Source organism: Oryza glaberrima, chromosome 4, assembly GCF_000147395.1.
Source record: "Oryza glaberrima chromosome 4, OglaRS2, whole genome shotgun sequence".
NCBI lineage: Eukaryota > Viridiplantae > Streptophyta > Magnoliopsida > Poales > Poaceae > Oryza > Oryza glaberrima.
Window position 1 is genome coordinate 19318963 of NC_068329.1, and position 25753 is coordinate 19344715.

General features: G+C 45.2%; 3 protein-coding genes across 3 annotated transcripts; 2 read left to right on the forward strand and 1 right to left on the reverse strand.

The window, feature by feature from the left end:
* Positions 1 to 1527: 1527 nt before the first annotated feature.
* Positions 1528 to 5872, reverse strand: LOC127771800 (chaperonin 60 subunit beta 4, chloroplastic-like). The gene is made up of 14 exons (XM_052297736.1): positions 5640 to 5872; positions 5410 to 5535; positions 4907 to 5044; positions 4676 to 4771; positions 4329 to 4571; positions 4018 to 4252; positions 3763 to 3932; positions 3360 to 3437; positions 3182 to 3253; positions 2991 to 3095; positions 2657 to 2749; positions 2437 to 2529; positions 2169 to 2319; positions 1528 to 2087 (listed from the first exon to the last, which is right to left on the reverse strand). The coding sequence occupies exons 1-14, from the start codon at positions 5784 to 5786 to the stop codon at positions 2068 to 2070; spliced, it is 1767 nt and encodes a 588-aa protein (XP_052153696.1). The 5' UTR covers positions 5787 to 5872; the 3' UTR covers positions 1528 to 2067.
* An 865-nt stretch (positions 5873 to 6737) lies between these two features.
* Positions 6738 to 8040, forward strand: LOC127771843 (E3 ubiquitin-protein ligase EL5-like). Its single transcript, XM_052297787.1, has one exon. The coding sequence runs from the start codon at positions 7032 to 7034 to the stop codon at positions 7863 to 7865; it is 834 nt and encodes a 277-aa protein (XP_052153747.1). The 5' UTR covers positions 6738 to 7031; the 3' UTR covers positions 7866 to 8040.
* Positions 8041 to 23700: 15660 nt separating this feature from the next.
* LOC127771617 (uncharacterized) lies at positions 23701 to 25338 on the forward strand. Its single transcript, XM_052297549.1, has one exon. The coding sequence runs from the start codon at positions 23766 to 23768 to the stop codon at positions 24291 to 24293; it is 528 nt and encodes a 175-aa protein (XP_052153509.1). The 5' UTR covers positions 23701 to 23765; the 3' UTR covers positions 24294 to 25338.
* Positions 25339 to 25753: the final 415 nt, after the last annotated feature.

The window sequence follows — 25753 nt, forward strand, 5'->3', positions numbered from 1 at the left end:
ACAGGATACATCAAGCTATGTATAGTACTATCTTAGCACAAATTAATATGTTTGAGAGGAAGGGAAGCGAAGATGGAGAAGATTGGTAAAACAATATGAGTTATTAACGTATGATTAATTAAGTATTAATTATTTTAAACTTAAAAAATTAACTAATATGATTCTTAAAACAATTTTTCTACATAATTTTTTTAAAAAAGTAGGAAGCATGCGCACGAGAAACAATCACTTTCTTTTCTTTTCTTTTCTTCTCTGGTTCTATCGAACTCACTAAGATACAGCGAACTACTCCCTATGTCTCAAAATATAATCATTTTTAGCATAGTGTCAGGTCGACTATTTTTAACTTTGACTATTGGTAGCAAAAAAAAAATCAATTATGTAAAATTAATGTTATTAGATTTATCATTAATCAAACTATCATAATATGTAATTTTTTTATTTAAAACATTTTATTTTATAGATATTGTTGGTTAAAATCTATGTCGAAGTCTAAAAAGTTTATATTTTGAAACGGAGAGAGTATGTATCAGAAACATGACACGGTGAACTTGAAAGAAACTAATGGTCGATATTTCTTTTTAAAAAGAACATGAAAATAATGGAATGGATGGTTTAGTTTGCATGTTCAGACTTTTTAGACATATCAAATGAATTACTTAATCAACATCGTGTATTGACCATCTACTACTCCTGAAGTCCAGAAGGTTTGAGCTGTCATACAGCGGCTTGAGACAGTCAGAACTGACTCCATTATGCTCTGTTACCAACTACTATATCACATCGAGTTAGAAATTAACACAAAAGATGACTTAAATTATATATTAATAAGCTAATTAAAATCTCCATTCAGAGGGTAGAACGGGAATGTACAAAGCCCAAGTCCCCAACTCGACTAATAAGATATTAGCATTAGAAACTGAAAGGAGGGGGTGATTTGCTTCCTTTTCAAGTGTCCTAAAGTGGATTCTGTTGAAGAAGATCCAAGTTGTTTAGTGGTGGCTAATTTGTCCACAAAGTCAACCCCCTCTTTCCCGCTCTCTTATCTGTGTGCGTGTGCTACGTGCGAGCACACGTGTGTGTGGCAAAATCATGAACAATACTAGTCGGCTCTGTTTTATCAGAATTCAGATTATATTTTGAATTGTCAATTCTTCCTGAAACCATGAGGTTGATGACTTTGATCATCATCCGTCCTGAACACATCTGTACTGTGTACTGTTCATGAAATGTGTCCTCTTTTGGGAGAGAGAAAAGAACCAGTGCAGAATTACCAACTGTCCAACATGACAGCCAAAGAGCAACAGAAGGCTTGAAAACCATACATATACACAGAAATTTGTCTGAAAAAGCCTTCTGTTGAAACGAATTGCAAAACAGTACTCAGCCATACATAGTAATACACAGAAATTAGTCTGAAAACCATGCATAGTAGTACATAGAAATTTGTCTCCAATTTTGAATTTTGAAATGAAGTGCAAAACAGTACTCAGCCAAGTCTCAAGCAGACAGGTTTCACAGTTGCCATCACAATTCACAAAGATAAGTCACCAAGATCCTTAACTGTTGCTATATGTTTCGTCCTCTTTGGTTCAATAATGGGCATGGTTACAAATGTAGAATAAATATCAACACAAGCCTGACGAGTAAAAAAATTACATTTTGATACAACTTGTCATATTTACAAGGTAACAATCTGGACATACAACTTACATATACATATTGATAAGCCATTTAAAACTGGCTTAGGCTATTAATAGAGGCAAAAAAACAAAACAAAAAAAAAAGAACAGTGTGGGAAACAAGAATATCAGTTGAAATTTCCAGTATTTTCTATTCTACAGCACCCCTCTTATTGCTGCTTTCGTCGATGAACACGCTGCCTATACCAAGAAAGCCATGTTTTTGTGACAGCTTCCTCGAGAAAACTTATAGAGCAATGTTTGAGGTAAATTTATTCGTCAGGAATTTCTGCACTTTGTTAATATCTGGTATATTTGCAAAAGAATCATGTCCCAAATTTTCTTTCTTTTGTGTTGAGTATCAGTGCTGGGGAAGGGATGTATCCTACACTCGAATTCCTGAAGCTGAAAAACAAGCAGCAAAGTTAAGCAAGCAAGATATTCCAGTGGAGAAACTTGTGTCCTATATGAAGGTGTGGTAGTTACCAGAAGGAAGCATTGGGGGTATCAAACTTTTAGGAGGCATCAGGGGCCTTATGCGAACTGGTTTGCCTTCTTTCGCCTCAACAATCACCACGTCAGATGTGAGAAAAGACTTGGCGACCACAGCAGCATGTTCTATGCAACATCTCACAACCTAGTAAAATTTGTCAGGATCAGGGAATTGCTGCATTAGTATGCCATTCAACATTGCTGATTTAGTTTTAATTGGAATTAATATTGTTTTGGATGTCTGTGACTATTTTGACACCACCTTTGACGGATCTAATATTCCAGCGGCCATTAAGTCCTCATAGCGGTTCTTGGCAGCATTGTAGCCATATCTACTGTCCTCATTTAATAACACCTTTGAACAACCACGATCAAATTTTGTTAGCCAGAGAAATTATGCTTATAGAACCCAGCTAATGAGAAAAAAAAAGAAGTAACATCTAATGCAACTGACAGAGGCATAGGACCATCATTGCAACAACCTTTTCTATGACGAAGCTGCCGTTCACCCCAGCATTGTTTGCAATCAATGCAGTAGGGTAACTCAAAGCCTGTTTGAAGATGTCAGCGCCAATCTAAAGATGGATAAAAGATCAATTAGAACTCAAAACGTATTTATTTTACTAAAAAAAACAGCTATGGAGCAACAAAGGGTACCATGACACATAAGTAGTTCAGAATTATGGTTTTTATATTCCTCAAATCATCAGGACATATTTAAACCCTTTTACTTTATTTTAGCAATCATCACCCTTTTACATTGTTTTAGCAATCATCATCCTTTTTAGTCATAACGGTAAGGCATGACATATATACCTTCTGCTCCATATTATCCAATGATTCCTTAATTCTATCAATCTTCATGGATAATCTTAATAGGCTACATCCACCACCTATCACAACTCCTTCCTCAATAGCTGCCTGAAATATCCAAAACTGTGCTTAACAAACGGACCTTTTAGTTCACAAACACTTACATACCATGTATGTAGATAGTGTAGAAGTACCTTTGTTGCATTAAGGGCATCTTCAATTCTGAGCTTCTTGTCTTTCATCTCAATGATTGTTTGAGCACCGACCTGCAATTTATTTTGCACTAAAATTTCAAAATCTGGTATTCCAACAGTACAAGCACTAGCAGCAACATTTTCTCTTCTTAGTGCACCGAGAGCATGTGTGGCATACCTGAATGATTGCAATTCCACCACATAACCTTGCTATTCTCTCACCCAATATCTTCTTCTGGTACCTCTCACTTGAGTTCTGGAAGTTCAAAAGAAAAAGATAATCACAGAACTAAGTATGATCACGGATACATTGTACCTTCAACAAAGAAGTTTTTGTTTTGTTTTAGCTTTTTCTTTAAGATGACATAGAAGCTTTAGTTTATGTTTGGAACTCATATTTTTCTTATAGTTTGCTGCAGAATTGATCTGTTTCTGCAGCAAATACAATTTTTTGAAGAGAACATTTGAGTTTCTAAACATATATGACACGTAAGTTTTTTTAACATTAACAGGGCATGTAAGTTAATATGTTAAGAAGGTCGAACGACAATGTTATTCATCAAATTTTTGGACTGTAATACCTCAATTTGGCCCTTTATCTGAGCAACCCTTTTCTCGATCACATGCTGGGTGCTTCCATCGGTAACAATTAGTGTTGAGTCTTTCCCGACTACAACCTTAGAAGCAGAACCTAGAACCTCTTTCCCTGCCTTTTCTAGTGTATATCCCATGTCTTCACGCACTAGTGTACCTGAAAAGCAATGAAAATATGTTGATGATGTGGTTGCATTCATCTATTTAAAAGTCTTTTTAGTAACCTCTGTAAGGTATTATACCTCCTGTCATGATGGCAATGTCATCCAAACATTGAGTCATTTGTTCCCCAAAGGAAGGGGCCTTGATTGCAGCCACTTTAATTGTCCCTTTTAGCTTGTTTTTTATCAAATCAGCCATTGCTTTTTCTTCCACATCCTCGGCAACTATCAACAATGGATAATCTTCTTTGACAGCACTATCCAATATCCTTATAATCTCACTTGCATCAGTAATTTTCTTGTCAACCAACAATATCTACAAAAGGAAAAGGAAACAAAATGTTACTCTGCTCTGCATAAAGGTGTTTTACCATGGTAGAGTTAGAAGTTACCTTACAGTCAGTAAACTCCGCGGACATATTTGTACGATCAGTCACAAAGTACGGTGAGAGGTAACCACGTTCAAATTGCATTCCTTCCACAATCTCTAGACCATTTTCCGTGCCCCTTCCATTTTCAATCCTCACCATGCCTTTCCTGCCTACTCTTTTAAAAGCATCAGAAATCATATTTCCAACAGCATAATCATCTCCTGCACTAACTGCAGCCACATGTGCAATTTCATGGTCTTCTATCTAGAAAATAACATAATAGGCGATACTAAGATATTATAGAAACAAAATATTGTCAATCAAAATACAGAAACACCTGAAGATAAACTGACGAGGACAAAGCATACCTCCCGGGACATCAATCTGAGTTCAGACACCAAAGCAGAAGCAGTCTTCTCAATGCCCCGTGCAATCTGGACAGGATTAATTCCAGCTGCAAGCACCTACTTCATGAACATGATCATAAGATACAGGATAAGATTCAGAGTGTCTCAACGTATCCATCATTCCGGATAGTTTTCCTGTTAATCACAAATTACAGGGCACGGACAAGGAGAGGACAGGAGCACGCAACACACCTTCATTCCTTCAGCAATGAGGCCTTGAGCAAGGATTATGGAAGTGGTACAACCATCACCAGCAACATCGTTCGTCCTGGCACCAGCCTGTCTGACCAGCTTCACTCCAAGATTTTCCAACGGGTCCTCCAATTCAATCTTTGACAATGTGATTGAACAGAAAAGAAAATCAGTCATGAAAAGTAATGTAGCAATGGCGCGTCATTCACGGAACAAGACAATCAAGCTCTGGGACAGTAGTGTTATCATAACAATATCATGTGTGGGGTCTTCTCTTTCTTTCTTTCTTTCTTTCTTTTTGCCAATGCAGAACAATATAAAGCATCTAACTTTGCAAAACTGAAACAAGATTATAATATGTACAGATCATGACGAGCAGCTACTGAGCTGAATACTGTCAGCCTATGTATGCACTAATTTCAAGAGCCAAGACTCATCATCTCCATGGAAGTGATAGGGCATTGTGTTCTTGAGGAGGAGGAGGAGGTAAAATGGCACATTACCTCCTTGAGGACCGTCTCCCCATCGTTGACGATCTTGGGAGGGCCGTACTTGTTGCTCAGCACCACGTTCCTCCCCTTGGGCCCCAGCGTCACCCCGACCAGCCGTGCCACCAGGTCCACGCCGGCCTTGCACAAAGAGAGGAATTCGGCGAGCAACAAATCTCAGAGAAGGGCCAGATAGATTTCAGGCGCGCCCCGGGGGTAGGCAAGCTGTTCGATGATTTGCTTACCTGCAGCTTCTTGGTGGCGGAGAGGTCGCGGTTGAAGTGCAGGTCCTTGTACACCGGCATGGGCGGCGGCTTCTTGAGGGAGAAGGGGAGTGTGGGCGGCTTGCCGGTGCCGGAGAGCGGCGGCGGCGGCGCCGCCATCCTCGACATGGTTACCCCGACCCCTCCCCGCGAGCAGCAGAGGCGAGAAGAGGATAAGGCTGGCTACTGCTATTGCTGCTGGAAGCGAAGCACGCGAGACTGGAGAGGCAGCTAGGTAGATATGCCGTTGCATCGCGCCAAAAATTGCAAAAAATATCTGGAGCGGCGGCGGCCGCGGCGGCGAGAGGCCCGGAGAAGGAAGGCCTGCCTCCCGAAATGGTAGGCCCATGTGCAGCCCAATTATGTGGCGAGACGGCCCATGCCCTCAATATATTTCAGAAGCTGAAATAAAAATTTAAAAATAGTAAAAATAGTACTTCCTTGGTCTCAAAATGTATGAAGTCATTTTTTTTCTCGTATATTGATGATAAAATAAGTCGCAATAAAACCAGCAACCACATAGACAATCCCAATAAATATAATATATATATTAATTAAAATGAATGAATGTTACGCGAAAAATCAAGAGGTGCAGAATAAATATTTTGAGATACAGAATAGAAAAAAAAGGACGTGTCCAAATGGCGACCAAGGCGATAATTCCGGCCCATCCAGCACCATCCAGGCTCCCATAATTCCATTCCTCTCTCAACGCATGCAAATCTTCTAGGCGTTTCTGAGTTAAATCAGTTCCATCTCTCCATCACGCACACCGGCACACGGCTTACAGTTCTAGAAGATTTCCAGAATTCTGGTGGTGTTATATAGTATATATTTAGACACTAATTTAAAGTATTAAATATAGACTACTTATAAAACTAATTATATAAATGAAAGCTAATTTGCGAGATAAATTTTTTAAACCTAATTAATCTATAATTAGAGAATGTTTAGTGTAGCATCACATAGGCTAATTATGGATTAACTAGACTCAATAGATTCGTCTCGCAAATTAGTCTAAGATTATAGATGGGTTTTATTAATAGTTTACGTTTAATATTTATAATTAGTGTCCAAACATACAATGTGATAGATACTTACAAGTTTTAAGTTTTAGTCCCATCCTTTCTCCTTTCCACACAGTAGATCAGTTAATTAGAATCTTTGCACTTAATTATGCATGCCCTTGTGTCATCAGCAGATCGCCCTCAACTTAATCACTAGTACTCACTACTCATCAGTTCCTAACCCACACCAACTCCATCAAGCGTTCCCAGTCTCTTAGGTAGTGCATTAAACAGCCACCAAAACCTCTCGAGGAAAGAGGCGATAATAAAAACCTCGCGATCGCGCAGAGGCAAAGGCAGATCGAGCATGTCGGCGTTGGCGGTGGGAGACGCGGACGGCGGCGTGGTCTCGCCGGGAGGAGGGTTGCAGGCAAGTCCGACCGTGGTGGTCGACGGCGACGTCGTCCTGTCCGGCGTCGTCCTCGTCCTCGTCGCCCTCGCGTTCGTCTTCGTCATGCACCACTTCCTCGCCGCGATGCGCCGCCGCGACAGCGAGGCGGGGTCGTCGTCGGCGTCGAGTGGGCGCCAGCGCGGCGGCCGTGGCGTGATGGCTGGCGTCGTCGGCATAGATGCCGCCAAGGCTGGCGGGCAAGGCGGCGTTGACCCGGCGGTGCTGCGGGCGCTGCCGGTGACGGTGCACAGGGCGGAGGCGGCGCCGCCGCCGCCGCCGCTGGAGTGCGCGGTGTGCCTCGCGGAGGTGGAGGACGGCGAGGCGGCGCGGTTCCTGCCCAGGTGCGGCCACGGCTTCCACGCCGAGTGCGTCGACCTGTGGCTGCGCTCCCACCCCACCTGCCCGCTCTGCCGCCTCGCCGTCGTCGCCGACGCCGCCGCCGGCGCCGCCCCTCCTCCGCTCGCTCTCCCTCCTGCGCAGCCGGAGCCGGCCAACTACGCGAGCGCGACGACCACCGCCCAGCTGCCGACGAACGTCCTGTTCTGGGGATCGCAGGGCGCGGTGGTGACCACCACCACCAGCGCCGCCGCCGCCGCCGCCTCGTCGTCCGGCGGAGACGAAGCAGCAGCAGCGGTGCTGGTCGTCGTCGAGGTCCCGGGCACGACGACGACGAAGCCGCAGGGCGACTCGGCGAGGGTGGGCGGGTCGCTAAGGAGGATGTGGAGCAGAGGGGCTCTTCCTCGTACGTGACGCTTCTTGCTGTTGCTGCCGACGACGTACGTGTCGTTGACGTCGGAGTGTGTGTGTCCGTTGCCGCTGGGCGCTGGCAGTGGCGCCCAGATTGTACTAGATCTCTCTCTCCGCGATGAAATTGTGTTTGCATTGCACGTACGAGACGCGCGAGACGGTTACCGCGCGCGGGCGCTTCCCCCGTTTGCGTCGATATCGTACGTGGTCGCGCGTAATATGCGTGCGTTGGCACACGCTCCACGTACTCCCCACGTACGGTATGAGGGTAAGCAGGACGTACGCGGCGACGACGCGAGACTGCCATACATGCGGTCCGCGATGTACGTGGCCGATCGATGCGCTGCGCGATTGCCTCGATCGATCACCCGGCAGAGCCCGCCGCGTACGCCACATTTTTGCCAGCGCGGTGTGCGTACGTACTCCCTTCCGAGTTCCGACATCAACATCCGCAAACGCAGGTGTGTCTCGTCCATGAATACGCATGCGCCGGGTGAGGCAGCGCGCGGAGCTACACTAGTAGAGATCTGAGCAGGATCAGCTAGCTCGATGTTCACGCCTTCGAGTTCGAGACATCACAAGTTCACAACGCGCACGCGAACGTGCGCTTCGTCCCAGCGTCGACCCATATAAGTGACACGTACGTACGTATAGGATATTAGGATCAGATGTTGAGAAGAAGAGTTGCCTATATATCATGTGACAAAAAATCCCACCTCGTATCGTTCGAATTTTGAATCATTGGATATGCTTCAAGATTCTTGCAAACCCTTTTAACCCTAACTCCTCTCCTCCTCCCCCACTCAGATCGCACGCCGCCACCACTCCTCATCCTCGCGTGATCCCCCAGCGCCGCCACTGCCACCGCCCCACCGCGCCACCGCCCGCCTCGCTGGCTGGCCAGAAGGGGTCAACGGCGCTGGCGAGGCCCCCCGGCGAGCCCCCTCCCCCTCCCCCTCTCCCCCTTCCCCCATCTCTTTCTCCTCGAGGCGGCGACGGCGAGGTGCCCCCGCCCCGCCATCTTCCCCGTCCGGCGGATCCGCAACCACCGCCCGCCACCTCCTAACCACACGCTTGCTTTGCCCCCGCCGCCGACGCTGGCCCACAGCCCTCCTCCATCCCCGCGGCTTCAGCGGCGCCGTCGCCACCTCGCCGCCCACCGAAGTCCACCGCCGGTCCTCCGCCGCCCACGGCCATCCCTCTAAACCCCGAGGAAACCCCCATCTTCCCCCTACCCCAACCTCCCTCCTACCCTCACCCAAACCCCTAACCCTAACCCGTATGCTCCCTCTCGGAGTTGGGGTGTTGCCGGCGCCGAAGAAGAAGGGAAGCCTGCCGGAGTTGGAGGAGGGAAGGTGGTGCACGAATCTTGGCATGGATCCAATGGTCCAAAATCTGTAAGATTTTATCCCCAAATTTCATTCGAATGACATATAGCAATCCCCTTAAAGGATCAGGTGAAAATCCTTCAATTCAACCTAGCTAGCTCCACTACCCATCCTCTTGCTCCCCGAGGTTGGGTCGGCTAGATCTTGTGGCTGTCTTCAAACTAGTCACATATGATCACCCTTTGGTTATATTGAATCTAACTATCATGAATTTGAGGTTGGATTGGGAGTGGATTTTCATCCCTCGAGGGAATATCCCCTCGTTGTTTACATGTCACTCAAATAGTTAAGAAAAAAATTAAAAAAATGAAAAAGATATATTAGCATATGATATATCACTTCACAAACATATAAGTTCAAATTCAACTTCTACATTTCGCAACGAAAAAACAAATTTGACAGTCAAATTTGTTTTTTTCGTTGCGAAATGTATAAGTTGAATTTGAACTTATATGTTTGTGAAGTGATATATCACATGTTAATACATATTCTTAAATTTTTTTCATAACCATTTGAATGATATGCAAACAATGAGGGGATATCATCCCCTCGGGAGATGAAAATAGTTTCCCGGTTGGATTGATCTTACGGCGTCAATGGAAAGAGATTAGCTCAAGGCTAACACCAAGTCACCAACACAGTCATGAAAACGGCCAAATAACAATAGCCATAGTGAGTTAGTGACAGTATATAGTACGGGAATTTGTAGCCACACGGATGGGATGAAGAGATGAGTTATAATTTGCCACTCGGGAGGGCCATGCATGTGACAAAGAGGTACCCCTCCGTCTCAGAATATAAGCATTTCTAGCAATGAATATAGATATATGTATGTCTAAATTTATAGCTAAAAGTTATTATATTTTAGGACAGAGGTAGTAAGATTATACATACATTAACGGGAACACAAGAAGTAGTGTATTGTTGTCATGCAAACACGAACGAGGGCACGAGGCAACGATTAACATAATCCAGCATTAGTGAGAACCACTAAATCAGTGACCAAATATTTGTAACCTTTCTCAAAAACCGTTGGAGATCGAATTAAAGCTATATAGGCGTCGCAGCCGGCGATTCGATCAGATCACTATACCTCAAGCTTGAGATATATCTCGTCCGGAGTACGTATGTGGTGTCCTCCTATTGCCGCGCTTTCCACCACATGATCATCGCTGTTGCCCTGATGTGACACACGATCGATCGATCGGCATGGAGCTGCCTCATCCTGACACGCCAGGGAAGCAAGTTTTGTCTCATGGTACTTGATCACACACTGGTGGCCTGTCTCAGGATATGATCGTGTAATTAAGTACGTACTCCTAGACAGGTTAGTTCGATAATCAATTAAAGCTCAGGTAGTCTGGCTAAAAGTTAAACCCGTTTTTATTTGGACTTTATACTACTTGTGTGTGTGTTTTACAGAATCCTGAATAAACACACGTGCTCTCTATATAACTAATACATGATGACGAGGTGAAGTGGGTGTAGCTCAACTAGTTTGATTTCTTGTGGTGAAACCAATCTACCTGTATTCAAATTCGAGATTGACATGAGTGCTTGCATTTACGGCTAATTAGTGATAGTACCCGTTGACAACAAGCGCCTGTAGCAACTTCGCCAATCTCAGGATATATCGGCCCAATCTTCTGGAGGTGCTTATAAGGGTAGAGTTCATCAATCTCAAGATTTTCAGTGGTAGGAAACGTACCGTCAATAGCGAGGACGTCCGTGGTAACTTTGTCAAGCTCATAATGTACCTGTCCAGTATCTAGAGGTGTTCATACGGATAGCCATCTATCAACTACTATCCTACTCTCCTTATGTCTACATATATGCATTAGTGAAAGGTATTATGTTTCGTTTATATTTATTTTTAATCTCTCTAAAATAATTTAAAAATAATGTATTTTAAGACAGAGGGAGAGTATACACAATATTTCTTCTGTTATTTTTGGCTGCTGAAGTGTTGATGCTAAAGTTAATTTTCTGACAACAGCAGGCAACTGAACGAATCGCGGCTCATCAACCAAGATTTATAGTCTTTCCGTTCCAAAATAATCGATAAGCCATTATCTAGATTTATTATGTTAAATTATTTTGGGATAAATAGAGGATGACACAATTTTCTCATCTTAAACACTAGCCAATCAAATCGATCTGCCCATAAAACAGTTTCCCCAACAAACACCACTATACACTGCTATCAGCCTATCACACCACCACAACAACAGCTATCCTCCTCGATCGATCGACGGCCGAGTTTGAACACGATGATCAATGAACGACGTAATATTGCAGTACAGTGCAAAAAAACGTACCACCACCAGTGTAGTAGTGCATGCAGTGCCAGACTGCAGCCAGTAGCATATAATAACCGAGCTACAGCTACAGCTACAGCTTAACAGTAGCAGCTGCAATAGTAGCTAGCCTAGAATTCGCCGAAATTATTTATCGGCGTCCCTACGTAAATGTGTGTGTGTTACGGGACGCTGGAAACTGCGCGCGATGAACAGTGTAGGGCCAGGAAGTGAACCGGCTCCACGCCCCAAATTAACCCAAAAACCTGGATGGATCCTGCACTTTGGTACTGGAGAAACGTACGCTTTGCATTTGCATGCGTCCATCCAGCAGCTGGTAGCATTGCAGCGGCAGCTGTGAAAGAACAGCGCCTCTCTCCCTCGGCCGGCCCGACATGGCCTTGTGGCATTGCCGTGTTCATCATCTCGCTCGATCGACATGTGCGCCGTTCCCAACTCACTGCTTCCTCCGTTTCACAATGTAAGTCATTCTAGCATTTTTTTAGATTCATTAACATCACTATGAATGTAAAAAATGCTAGAATGATTTACATTGTGAAACAGAAGGGGTACATTAGTACAGCCAATAATTTCACGCGTGTCAGAAATACTACTCCATCCCATAAAAAACCCAATCCTAACTACGAATCTAGACATATGCGTGTCCAGATTCATGACTAGAGTTGGTTTTTTTTTACATAGAGGTACCGTGTAATACCTGTTAGGACACAAAAGCCTTCTTATTTCTGATGGTAACTACATGTGTAAACATTTGTAGATTAGAAATTTACATATAATATATATACATTTTTAAGCTCTTCTACTACTACTTATTATCCTACTGCAACCCGTAATAGGTGCGTATTATTACCGGTGACGGATAAAATAAGATTCTCACCAGAGATCAGATTTCACTTATTACCATCCCCGTTAGATGGTTACAACCTGTTACAGCAGATGAGGAGTTCCCTAATAGTACATCAACCCATATCTTATTTAAACTAGCATGGTGGCCCGTACAGATTGCGCGCGGCTAGCATCATTATATTTTCTCTCATATAATAGCATATAGTATGTTTTCTCATTATATTATTCAAATATATTAAAATGACAATATAATTTTAAATTTTGCAATAACTTTACAAAACTATTAATGTGTAATATTCATATTGTATTTTATATAAGTGTTAGTTGTTAATTATTTTTAATATCAAATTTTAGTCATTTGTAAATTATATATATTAACTTGTTTTTTAATATTTCATTTTTTAATTCTGAATTTTCTGTAAATTGTATTTCTATATAGACTCTACGCTCTTCTTCCAATATTATTTATTTTTATTTCTGAAATTTTTATTATTTCTAATTGTATTTCTGTGTGGACTCTAAACTAATTTTTTATTTCAAATTTCAGTTACTTCTAAATTGTATTCCTATATTGACTTTAAACTCTTCTTACCATGTTTTTCTTAATTTCGAATTTTAGTTATTTGTAAATTGTATTTTTATACAGACTCTAAACTCTATTTTTAATTTTATTATGTTTATTCCAAATTTTAGTTAGTTTAAATTCTTATATGGACTCTATACTCTACTTATAATATTCCTTATTTTTTAATTCCAAATTTCTATTTTTTTTCTTAATTGTATTTCTATATAAACTCTATACTCTACTTCTAATATTCCTTATTTTTAATTTCAAATTTCTATTATTTCCTAATTGTATTTCTATGTGGACTCTATACTCTACTTCTAATATTCCTTATTTTTAATTCCGAATTTCAGTTATTTCGTAATTGTATTTCTATATGGACTCTATACTCTACTTCTAATATTCCTTATTTTTAATTCCAAATTTTAGTTATTTCCTAATTGTATTTCTATATGAAATCTAGTCTCCTCTTCCAATATTCCTTATTTTTTAATTCCGAATTTCAACTATTTCTAAATTGTATTTCTATATGGACTCTGCTTTTTTCTTTTTCTCTGATTAATGTGAGAATTTCTAGACCATGAGAGCGAATGTGGAGGCTCCTTTTTCTATTCTTTTAATAATATAATAGATTTCTCTCATCTTATCTGATGAGGACATCTCCACTATTACCCGCTGGCAAAGACACTAAAGTCGGGCAGCGACCATGTGAGCATCTGAATAATCTCATCTTACTTAGCTTGGGAGGAGGAAGCCATCTTAAAAGGGAGAGCCACCCTTCCCCTATTGGACTAGTCTTTTAGGGAGATTGGTCCTTTCTCCGAGTAGGTGTGCTTATGAACTGTTGGGGTCCGGACAACCTTAAGTTATTGGGCCTCGGCCAACCCCACCTGGACCGGATTGTTATCATTTGGTATCAGAGCTGGGCCCTTGTTAAGGGGGTGGGAATGATGAGGACATCCTCCACTATTACCCGCTGGCAAAGACGCTAAATGCTTAGCTTGGGAGGAGGAAGTCACCTTAAAAGGGAGAGCCACCCTTCCCCTATTCGACTAGTCTTTTAGAGATATTGGGCCTTTCCCCGAGTGGATGTGCCTCTGAATAATCCCACCTGCTTAGCTTGAGAGGAGGAAGCCACCTTAAAAGGGAGAGCCACCCTTCCCCTATTCGACTAGTCTTTTTAGGGAGATTGGGTTTTTCCCCGAGTGGGTGTGCCTATGAACTGTTGGGGTCCGGACAATCTTAAGTTATTGGGCCTCGGCCAACCCCACCTAGGCCGAATTGTTATCATTATCTCCAACCTTCTATTCTTCTAACAATCTTATTAAATCAATCTTTTCTATTAATCTTTTTCTAAATTTTAATATCTGCTAAAAAATATCAAGATGTTTGTACTTATAAACAGAAGAAGGGATGAGTACCGATCGAGTACACGTACACTTTTAAAACCTTCTGTGGGATAAAGACTGTGTTTAGTTCACGTCAAAATTGAAAGTTTGGTTGAAATTGGAACGATGTAACGAAAAAGTTAAAAGTATATATGTGTAGAAAAGTTTTGATGTGATAGAAAAATTAAAAGTTTGAAGAAATATTCGAGATGGCATAAACGGAACCACCCAGTGCGCGCCCTGGGGTTGGCTGGTTGGCCAGATCATCATCCAGCACGTACGTAGGAGTACACACGCATGTACAGGGGGCAGCATTGTAGTAGCACATGAGTGGGCTACTGTGAAAGGGTGACAAGGACTAAACCAGAGTACTCCCAGCTGCTAGCTTAGCTAGCTAGCTGCTGCACTACTCTCGCCTGCATGCACACACACTGCCATGTGAAACGCCGGCCCGGTATAGGCCACGCACATAAAGAAAAACCACTGCGTGTATACTATGATATATAGCCCCACTGCGACGTGAAAATCACTGCATATAAAAACCCACTGCGTATGTACAGGGCGCATGCGCAGCATCGATCATGCCGATCGGGAAAAAAAAGTAACCAAAATGTTGTGCACACAGCATACACTGTACATATATAAACGGAATTGCTAAATGGCTGTCGAATGATTTTTGAGCCCAAAATCATGCAGATTACTAACCATGGGATTTCCTTTGCGATTCGTGCTCCGGCGACCTTAGCTCTTCTCCACCAACTCCGGCGACACCTTCTCCAATTCCGGCGACCCCGACGACAGCAATAAAATTAGGGTTTAAGGTCCTGGGTTGGGATGGGGGTGGGAGGGGGTTGGGGGAGGGGGAAGAGGGGGATCGCCGGGCTTAGAGGGATGGCCATGGGAGACGGCGGCCCAGCGGTGGGCGGTGGACATGGGCGGGTGGCGAGGCGCCGGTGGCGGCAACGAAGCCGCGGGGATGGAGGAGGGCGGTGGGCCGGCGTCGGCAGCGGGGGCAAACGGCTAGGAGACGGCGGATCCGGCGGCTAGTGGTTAGGAGGCGGTGGCTAGTGGTGGCGGATCCGGCGGCGGGAAGCCACCGGAGACGGGGAAGACGGCGGGGCGGGGGCACTCGCGCCGTCCGTTGGGGAAGAGAGGGGGTAGGGGGTAGGGGAGGAGGCCGGCCGGGGGGAGGGGAGGAGGGGGCTCGTCGGCGCCGTTGACCCCTTCCGGCCAGCCGGCGAGTCCGGGCGGCGGCACGTGGGGCGGCGGTGGAGAGGCAGCCCGCGCGCGAGAGAGATGCGGCGGCGGCCTGGAATGACGAGGGGAGGGAGAGGGGTTAGGGTTAGAACTGTAGCACGAATCTTAAAGCGATCCGACGGTCTAGAATTCGTATGATTTGTGAGGGGTTTTTCTGTCAAATGCCATCTAGACAGTATAAAACTGACTGACGATCGATCGAGTGAAAGTACAGATAGGGGTGAGTGTTGTGATCAAGGGATCACCTGATGAGAAAATTAACCAACGTTATTCGAGGGTACTCCCTCCGTCCACATCTGAATTGATACAAGGATAATCCCTTCGTTCACATTTTAATATGAGATTGATTTATTTTGGAACCGAAGGATTAAATCTTTAAAAAAAAACAAGAGGGAGTATTGGATCTAGCTAGGCCCAGAGCCAAAGGCTTGAGAATGGAATCCCATTTAACGAGTAATCATCTCAAATAGTTAAGTAGGTTTAATTGGTTGGTCTCAGAATTATTTCAAATCTAGAGTCAACACTGACACTCATATGGGGCACCATGGTACCCGGGCACCATGGTATATAATGCACAAAATCACTTAAATTTTTCAAATTTTTCAAATTGTGAGTATATACCTAGTTATAATAATTTGATTCATACCTATACTTATCAACAAAACAACTCAAATTTAACTTTATTTCACAATCCATGATTACATACCTAACTAATTATATGTATGGATGCTATATACCTAGAATCAAAATCTAACAAAAAGAAGTTCAAATTCAGTTCAAACTTGCTTTAAACTAGTTAGTAAAGTAGTTAATGTTAATACCTAAGTAATTAAAAAAGTTTCATACTCATTTGAATTGGGTATATACTCAATTTCAACAATGGTGCCCGGACACCATGGAGCACCAAACAAATTTACTATATATATATATATATATATATATATATATATATATATATATATATGCCTCCAGCTGTTGTCAAAAATAAATTTTAATATGTAATTTTGATGTTTCAATTTTAGCATTTGCTTTAAATCCACTAAGGACACATATAAGAGAAGTGCTTCTATGCTCCTTGAAAAAAACCTGCATGGAAATTAAAGCACATCAATGGTTCGGATTAAAAGGTGATTACTAGGGTAAACCGTCATTAGCAAGGGGCAATTTCGACTAGGAAGTGAAAGCCCACATCCAGCCCAGGCCGATCGATCCATCGATCTGGGAGGTCGACATGGCAACAGGGCTAGATGGTGAAGATCACCAGATCGGCCGGGCATGTGCGAGGAATGGGAGGGCGACGAGCTGTGAGGGCTATTGTCGACTTGTCGTCATTGCGCTCGGCGTTGAGACAGATTATACAGTATGACGAGATATAGGACCAGTTCTCGAAGGGTAGTGTGGTGTGGAAGCGGCAGACCAGATGGAGAATGGCCGCATCCTCTATGGCGGCGGCCGTCCATGATGACTCAAACTCCTGCATGGTAGAATACCCGCTTCTTGTACCTAGTGAAACCTAGATAGAAATCCCAACGATTCTCCTGTTTTTTGATTCAGTGATTTTCGTCCTTTACAAAAGCTAATCCTTTTGGCCGCTTGACATAGATGATGCGGATCTTATCTGAATATCATTCCAGGTGCGTCGCGAGGGAATTGCCGTCGCGAATCGATCGATGAGAGACGGCTGGGTACGGGGTGGGTATGGATATGAACTTTTGCTTCCGGGACGAAATTGCCCCTCGCTAATGAGGTTTACCCTGTTAATCGCTTTTTAATCCAGACCATTGATGTGCTTTAATTTTTGTGCAGGTTTTTTTATTGAGGAGCATAGAAGCACTTCTCCACATATAATAGTTTTGCCCTTTTTATTTTTGTCACTGGTAGCTTTAGGCCAAAACAAATGGCACCGTGTATAAATAGTTTAGTGACAGGGTTTGTCAATATACTTGTGTCTCCAGAGTCAAACAAGATGTTTAACGCCCCCTATAAAAATTTCTCATCAGATTTTTCAGGGTTCACATTGGTACGCTTATACGTTACACAGTCCTAATCGCATGTAGAGGTCCCTACTATGCTAGAACTATATAAATTTAGTGTGCTCCAACATAGACAGCAGGCTGTAACGTACATCGTGGATGGATCATACTCCTTACTAAACAATATATATCCGTGACCTTCTTGCACAAGTACTATTTTAGACCTCCCAGTACCTTGGTCCTCATAATTTGTTTGGACTTTTCTAGTTGGCCTCAATAAATCCGCCTAACCACCGGTCCCATGTATACGTGTGACGTACACACAACAATGTGATTTGTGAAAAGGACATTATAAAAACAACTCAAATAAAACTCCTCACTATTATTTAAACAAAACATGAGAGATATATGAAAATGAAGCGAGAATAAACCACGTAATACCTTGGTATCATGTGCAAGTGCAACCCCTTGATGCATTACTAACTGTTAATATTAATAAAACCACTGAAAAGATCCGTACGGTCGACACATATTTCCCAGCCGATTGAGAGAGAGAGATCATCATCCACAGTAAGTCAGTAGTAGCTATACCTATACACCTTTCTCTTGCTCGGTCCATGTATAGCACTGTAGCACTGTGCTCGCACGCAGGGCCATGTATAGCACTGTAGCACTGTACATTCTTACGTACACGAGCATCTATATATCCCAGCAGATCAGATCAGGATATATTTGTATTTCTCTGGCGACTTGCATGCATTCAGAAAGCAACATCGTACTGTAGCATATGTGCGTAGATTAGACCCCCCCCCCCCCAAGAAAAGCTCTCGTCTGATGTACACATATACTAGTAGTATATACGTATGTGTATATCACTACTACACAAAACGTTTTCCCAGACGGTTAATCGGATTTTTGCGTGCGGAGCTTTGGCCCGTCTGGAACAAATCGCCTGGTAAAATCATGATTTTCGTGTGCAGTTGCTTATACCGCCCACACGGAAAAACAAAAAACCGGAAAAAAAATTAAAATTTCAAAAAAAAAAGAAAACCCTAGATCGGGTCGTCGCTGCCGCTCCCGCCACGTCATCGGTGTCGTCGGCGTCGCCGCTTCCGCCTCGTCGTCATCGGCGTCGTCGGCGTCACCGCTGATGACTGCTGCCGCCGAATCTGTGCAGGGATGGCCGCGGGCTGCCCGTCGTCGCCTGCCCACCCGCCGGATCCGCCGCCCGCGCGCTCCCGTCGCCACCGGGGAAGGAAGGGGAGGAGCCGCGGCCGCCCATCGTTGCCCGCCCGGATCCGCCGCCCGCGCGCTCCCATCCGCCGGGGAGGGGAGGGGACGGGAAGGGGAGGCAGCCGTTTCCCGCACCGGATTCGTGGTGGGGGGAGGGCGACCGGCCGCCGGATCCATGCGGGGACAGCCGCTGCCGCCGGATCCTGCGCCTCCATCGCCGCGCCGTCGTCGCTGGCGCCACGCCACCGCCGCCGCCACCTCCGCCTCCCTTACCGAGGGCGTCGGCGTCGCCGAGGAGGGAGAGGGAGATGGGAGGATGGGGAGGAGGAGAGGGAGAGGGCGAGGGAGAGGGAGAGGGAGGATGGATGGAGAGGTGATGGGCAGCGCGTGCCCATGACGGGAGAGGATAAGGATGAGTGCGTGGGGTGGGCTATTTTTGCGTGTGGGTCACTTAACAGGCCCGCACGCGAAAATATGCTTATTTTCGCGTGCGGGCCTATTAAGTGGCCCGTACATGAAAATAGATTTTCCTGTGCGGGCGACGTCCTGATGCCCCTTTTTCATTTTTCTGTGTGATTGTACTTATGGGCCGCCTGGAAACAACTAGTCTGGTGTCCAGAAAAATCTTTAGTGTAGTAGTGTATATACGTATATATGCAGCATTGGGGCTCCATAATTGGGCGCCCGTCGATTCCATCCGGAGGAGGCGTCTGCTACAGTCGCCGGTCGGACTGGGGCGATGAGATGGACCACCGTACGTACCTCAGCTCATGCTAAACCTTAACTTCCTCATGTACAGTGCTGCGCTGCTAGCTCCTCTCCCTAGCTTAGGGCTACTACTGGCTACTGCCCGCCCTTTGTGTGTACCACCCCCTCTCTGAACTGTCCTTTCCGGTTTCCTCCTCCTTTGTTGCCCTGTCGACCAAGCCCGGCCCTCTTCTTTTTAACCTGAATGATAGTACTAGGATTGAGCTGTGGATGGGGTGTGATATACATGCATGTATGTGCAGTAAAAGTTTGTGTGTGTACCTTGGGCATAGTTAATATTGCATGTTCCTATAATTGATTCTCACATTTTCAGACAATGAAAATGATTGCTTTGGTTTAATTTAGTACCACTACGCCGGATAAGGCTACGTACATGTGACGGGCTCAAACTGTCACCTCTGACGGATTTAGCCCTGGTCAGAGATAAGTGGTCACTGATGACTCTCCTCACATTTGACGGGTGAAGGTCCGTCAGTGGTGACCAACACCTGTGACGGACCACATATAAAACCCGTCACAGGTGACTATTATCTCAAACGACCTATTAGTTTATGACCCGTCAGTGATGTCTTTAACCCAACAAAAAAAATACATAGCGTGCAACACGTCACTGGTGTGAAAAACCTAGCAAAAAAATGGTGCATGCTGCCATGGTGGTGCTCGTTGTCACAGTTGCTTTGCTCACACAAGAAATTCAAACCGATAGATCTCATATAGCACACATTCATAGAAGTAATATAGCACACAATCACACATTCACAGAAAGGGGATGGCAAGAATTTCTCAATCCACATACAACAATATAATATCAATGCAAAAAGAGAGGATGGCGGCCATGGCGAGGGACGGTCGGGAGGTGGCGGCGGCAGCGCCCTCTGGTGGGAGGCGCATTCGGCCGCCGGAGCGAAGGGGAAGCAGAGCCGGCGTCCGACGGTCGGGAGGCGGCCGCGTCCGGTGGCCGGGACGCGAATCCATGTCCCCCGACCTTGTGGAGGCGGGATCTGGTGGGGGATGCGTCCGGCGGTTGGTGTGGGAAGCGCTGGCAGCCGGATCCGGCTTCCCGGAGGCCAGATCCGGCGTCTGACGGTTGGGAGGCGGCCGCGTCCGGCGGCCGGGACGCTGATCCACGTCCCCCGACCTTGTGAAGGCCGGATCCGGTGGGGGAGGCGGGGGAGGAGTCCGACAGTCGATGGGGGAGACGCTGATGGTCGGATTCGGCGTCCGATGGCCCGAAGGCCGGCGAGGCGTGGGAGGTGGAGGCGGCCGGCGGTCGGGAGGCGGCGAGACGTGGGAGGTGGAGGCGGTTGAGGAAGAAGAGAGAGGTGGAGGCGGGAGGTCGGGAGGAAGTGAGGGAGAGAATTGAGGAAGAGGAGAGAGTGGTGGGGAGGAGGAAGAGAGAAGAGAAGAGGAGATAAGACCGATGTGGGTGGGTGGTGGGCCCCCTGGGTTGGAGGTAGGGGTTTCTTTTTTTTTAAGTTACCAGTGACGGGTATAAAAATCCAACACGTTTGAGGTGAGATATCTCACCTGTGACGGGTTACAAACTTAAAACCCGTCACAGGTAAGAGGTCATCAGTGACGGGTATATATGTAGACACGTCAAAGATGTTGTGCGCCGGGTCCTTATATAGATCCGTCACAGATGAGTACTTGGTGTCAGCAGGTGCGCGGATCCGGAGTCGGCATGTTCGCCCGCTGGGCCGAGTGTTCGCCCACTTCTAAGTCTTCGCCTTTAGAGAGAAATCCGTGTCCGCCCCAGCAAGAAAACGGCTGCACGGGCTAGCTTGTAAGCCACGACTTAGTACTACGAGGATTCGGGTGGAGTTTCACATATAGATAAGTTGGGATGAAGATGAGAAATAGGTTCGGTTGTGAATCTGGGTCGAGAAATAGGGGTTATGCGCCAGCCTATCAAGCAAGCCGAATAGGCACGCCTGGATGATCAATTCCTTGGTTTTTTTCTTACCTCCTTTTTACAATAGACTGGGGATTAAATGTTGTATACCCATGTTGTGGTGACTGCCCTTCCTACTGTGACGAGTTATTTTCTTGAGCCCTATCTATGACGTGATTTATTGTACCCGTCATAGATGAGGTTACCTCCGACGAGGCACTTTGGTCCATCACTAATAGACCATCACAGATAGGCCGATCTGGCGTAGTGTACATGCATCCTAGTCTCCATCGACAGGCACGTAACCAAATATTTATTTCCACGTGAGATTGAGCAAGGTTACTTATGTTACACATGTCAGTTTGCGTTTGTCGCTGAGAGTGGTAATAATTTCTTTTTTTATTATTTTATGTCGTTGAGAAAAGTCATTTATTGTCTCGCACAAGGTTTAAAAAATTGATGAAACCACTCACTTTTTAGGAAAACCAGAGGTTTCGAGAGCAGTCCGGACTCCGGCGAAACATTTTAAGTGAAACTAGAGGTTTTAAGCTAGCCCAAAATGCTTGTGAAAAAATAAACAAGAGGTTTTGAGCTAGCCCAAAATTAATAATATTCAAACTGAAATCTATTCGTTCATTTGACAAATTTGGTCGGATTTCACTGGTTGTCAAACGGTTACAATATAACATACTGAGATGAATATAAAAACAAAATCTTATGATGTCAAACTATATAAATTTCTAAAAACCGATGGTAAAAAAAGATACAAAAATATTTGACATAACGTAACTAGATTGACGAGAATAATTTAACACGGAGGTAGTATGCGCGTACTAGGTGTTGTACACTCGTTTCATGTCTATAATTACTACGCGACATGCTCCCTGGGATTCCCGTTCCCCGGATCGATCGATCGATCAACCGGATTGGGGGTTCGACTGTCGCTGCTCTAGATAGATCGATCGCCGATCGGCTGCTTTAATTTTTTATTTTGAAGAAAGAGATGGATGGATCGATCGACCACCACTGTTGCGGCATGCATATATATACTATACCTTCAAAGTCTCACCGGTCAGTCCGTGTCACGTACGTCGATCGATCGACGAATCTCGCATGCATGTGTTCGTTGCCAGGTATAGCAAATGCGAGGTTTCGATTTCCAGCCCCCTCTCCCCTCCTTCTCGTTTCATTTCCTCTGTTCGCAGGTTTCGGTTCCTAACCTAAACGATATGCACGGAAAACGGAGCGGTTCCTTAGCAGGTAATTAATTAAGTATTTATTATTTTTTTTAAAAAATAGATCAATATAGTTTTTTTAAAGTAACTTTCGTATATAAACCTTTTTTAAAAATATACTGTTTAATATTTTGAAAAACGTGCGCATAAAAAATAAGAGTAGGTAGTTGGGAGGGGGGGGGGGGGGATTTCAGTGCATGCATGCGCTTGTGGGTGTCTAGCTAGCTACTCCTAGGTAGGAGTAGCTCGCGAGCGCACAGTGCCATGCACATGCACACATCCAGATCAACAGTAATGGCGCCTCATCGATCCATCCATCCATCCACATCGCCGGGGAGACGACGACGTACGACGAGGGCCGCGCGCCCGGCGTGGCCTTGGCCCAGCGTCTACGCGACACGTACACGCATGCACACGTACGTACATGCATAGCTTTTTTGCTGGCTAGCCACAGCGAATCAACCAACCTAAAGCTATAGTCACAGCGGCAGAGAGCTCGTCGATCGTACGTTCGCGCGCATGCTACATGCATGCACATCGATGCAGATGCTATCTCCCCAGCTACGTAGGTGGGCTGGCTAGCTAGCCCCTCGGCCCGTGTCGCCTAGGGGCAGACGATACCGACGACTTTCAATAAAACTTATAGCAAAACTATTTATCTATATATTATAATACTATGATCTAAATATAATTACTACTATGATATCGATAGATACGTTATAACACTAACGAATCGATTTTCTGGATACACTGACGACGGCGCCCGCCATACATCGTCGCCGTCGCCTTTTCGACGACATGGACATGGACATGTACACACACGGTTTAACCTCGTGAGCTTTACTGCGACGAGTGTAGTGTTGATGTGGATGTAACTGTAACAGCCGTGTTCCCGACAGGGCCCAACCCCACGCCGCGCGCGCGCCATAATATCATCGGTCGCGAGCTGAGCTCTCCCTCTCCTCGCGCACTAGCTTGCTGTCTCTCCCTATAGCTTCTTGTTGTTGTTGTTGTTGTTCTCTCTCGCTTCGACCTCGTATGGAGTTTGGGATGGTGGAGGACGCGGCGGCGGCGGCGGGGGAGGAAGGGCTGACGCTGAGCCTGTCGCTGCAGCCGTCGCCGCCGAGGTTCCAGGCGCTCTTCTCCTGCTGCTACTGCCCGAGGAAGTTCCGGAGCTCGCAGGCGCTCGGCGGCCACCAGAACGCGCACAAGCTGCAGCGCAACCTCGCCAGGCGGGGCCGCGAGGCCGCCGCCTCTCTCGCCGCCGCCGCCGCCGCCGCGGCCGCGGCGGCCGCTTCCTCGGGGGATCAGCAGCAGCAAGGCAGGACGACGGCGGCGGCGGCGGCGGTGCTTGCCGGCGGCGAGAGCGCGCCGCCTGCTGCTGCTCGCGCCGCCGCGGATCTCGACGGCGCCGGCGTGTGGGGAGGAGCTGGGATGAGGGGCCGGCCGGCGCACCACCACCGCCTGATGCAGGGTGGTTACTCTTCCGGCGGCTCGTCGGCCGCCGGTGGCAGGGGCAACGGGGAGCTCGCCGACGAGATGATTGACCTGTCCCTGAAGCTATGAAGCGCTCTTGTGTGCTTTTTCTTGTCCCTAGCTTAATTAGCTCTTGTCCGTTAATTTGCTTGAATCCCTTTCCCGTTATTTCTTGTGCTTTCTTTCCTTAATTTAATTTCCTCTCTTTGTGCCATCTGGTCGATCTTGTCATCTGTGTGGTTCATGGGACTTGTGATTTGAGTGATTGCAGTGTTCAGTTCAGGGGGGAACATTCGTGCATGCATTGTTAGGTACACTGATGACAGATCAGAAGGTGTCTTTTTTTTTTTACATGTGGAGCTGCATGCCTGTTTGTAGTACTTGTCATCTGTAAATGTTCTGTCCTAGAATTGCCTTGATGAACTTGCCTTAATTAATTTTCAGTTGCGGTTAATTATCCAGCTGCTTTGTATTGTTGCATTCTACTGTCTCCGTCCCATAAAAATTAAATTTTTACCTTTGAACCTTTGTCCCATAAAAGTTATATTTCTACTAATGTGGGACATATTAAACTGATTACATTTCATTGTAATCTTCTTTCCTTCCATCCCATCTCTAACCCATTGTTTCAACATTCCTTTTAATCAAGTTTATATATGGCATGTATGCATGTACTGTGTTCATTAAATAGGATTATTGTAGTCATTTTTTTATCTTGCTAATATGTCCTTAATTCCTTAGAAATTCAGTTTTTATGGGACGGAGGTAGTATTAAGTTAGGATTTTTTTTTGTTTTGTAAGAACTACTAGTAGGGATGATAATCAGACACAATGGGCACGGATTATATATAGTAGTAGTAGTAGTAGTATCACCTTAATCTCCTTAGTTTCTGCAGTATACAACACTCACATCTCAGTCTTTTTAATAGTTCTTGGCCATTTGAAACATGAGGTTTCCTAGTAGCATATATGTACATATGTACTGTGCCATGAGAGGATTCAAGCTTAAACTGACAGCTACGATTCGATATGATGTGTTTCAGAGACATATCTAGAATAGGACGCACCAGGTGATTGCATGATGTGCACTTATTAGAGCAACAAAGATCTGGTTGCTGCTGCATTTAGTTGGTTTGTTCTTCCTAGCTAGACATGCAAAGCCTGCATGAGCCATGAGTTTGTGTCGCAGAGATCTAGTACAGAGTACAGACAGAGATGCAGAATTGCAGATCAACCTTGAAATGAATAATCTTTTCAGTGCACTGCTTCAGTTCAGACTATGTATCCCCCACATATTGTCACAGCCATATGCTTTGTCGAGTAATTCATGTTACTATAGCAGATGAGCTGACAAAAAAACCACAGTGTAACTGTGGAAAGACTGTAAGTACAGAATCAGCTCAGAGTGATCAAGAGCCCGTGAATGGCCTTGAGAGGGTTGAGCGCTATATATGTTACTCATGAATATGCGGTGTTTCATTTGTATTGCCTTTTATTTCTCTTCATAATAGGGCCGACACACCTCTGGATTGATGTAATTAATTTTAACT

Bases quoted from the DNA above. Each gene is read 5' to 3' on its own strand.
- LOC127771800 (XM_052297736.1), bottom strand. From the start codon at position 5,786: ATGTCGAGGATGGCGGCGCCGCCGCCGCCGCTCTCCGGCACCGGCAAG. The intron at 3,933-4,017 runs GTATAATACCTT...ATTGCTTTTCAG, and splicing joins CATTGCCATCATGACAGGAG to GTACACTAGTGCGTGAAGAC. The intron at 2,530-2,656 runs GTTGTTGCAATG...GGTTGTTCAAAG, and splicing joins GCAGCTTCGTCATAGAAAAG to GTGTTATTAAATGAGGACAG.
- LOC127771843 (XM_052297787.1), top strand. From the start codon at position 7,032: ATGTCGGCGTTGGCGGTGGGAGACGCGGACGGCGGCGTGGTCTCGCCG.
- LOC127771617 (XM_052297549.1), top strand. From the start codon at position 23,766: ATGGAGTTTGGGATGGTGGAGGACGCGGCGGCGGCGGCGGGGGAGGAA.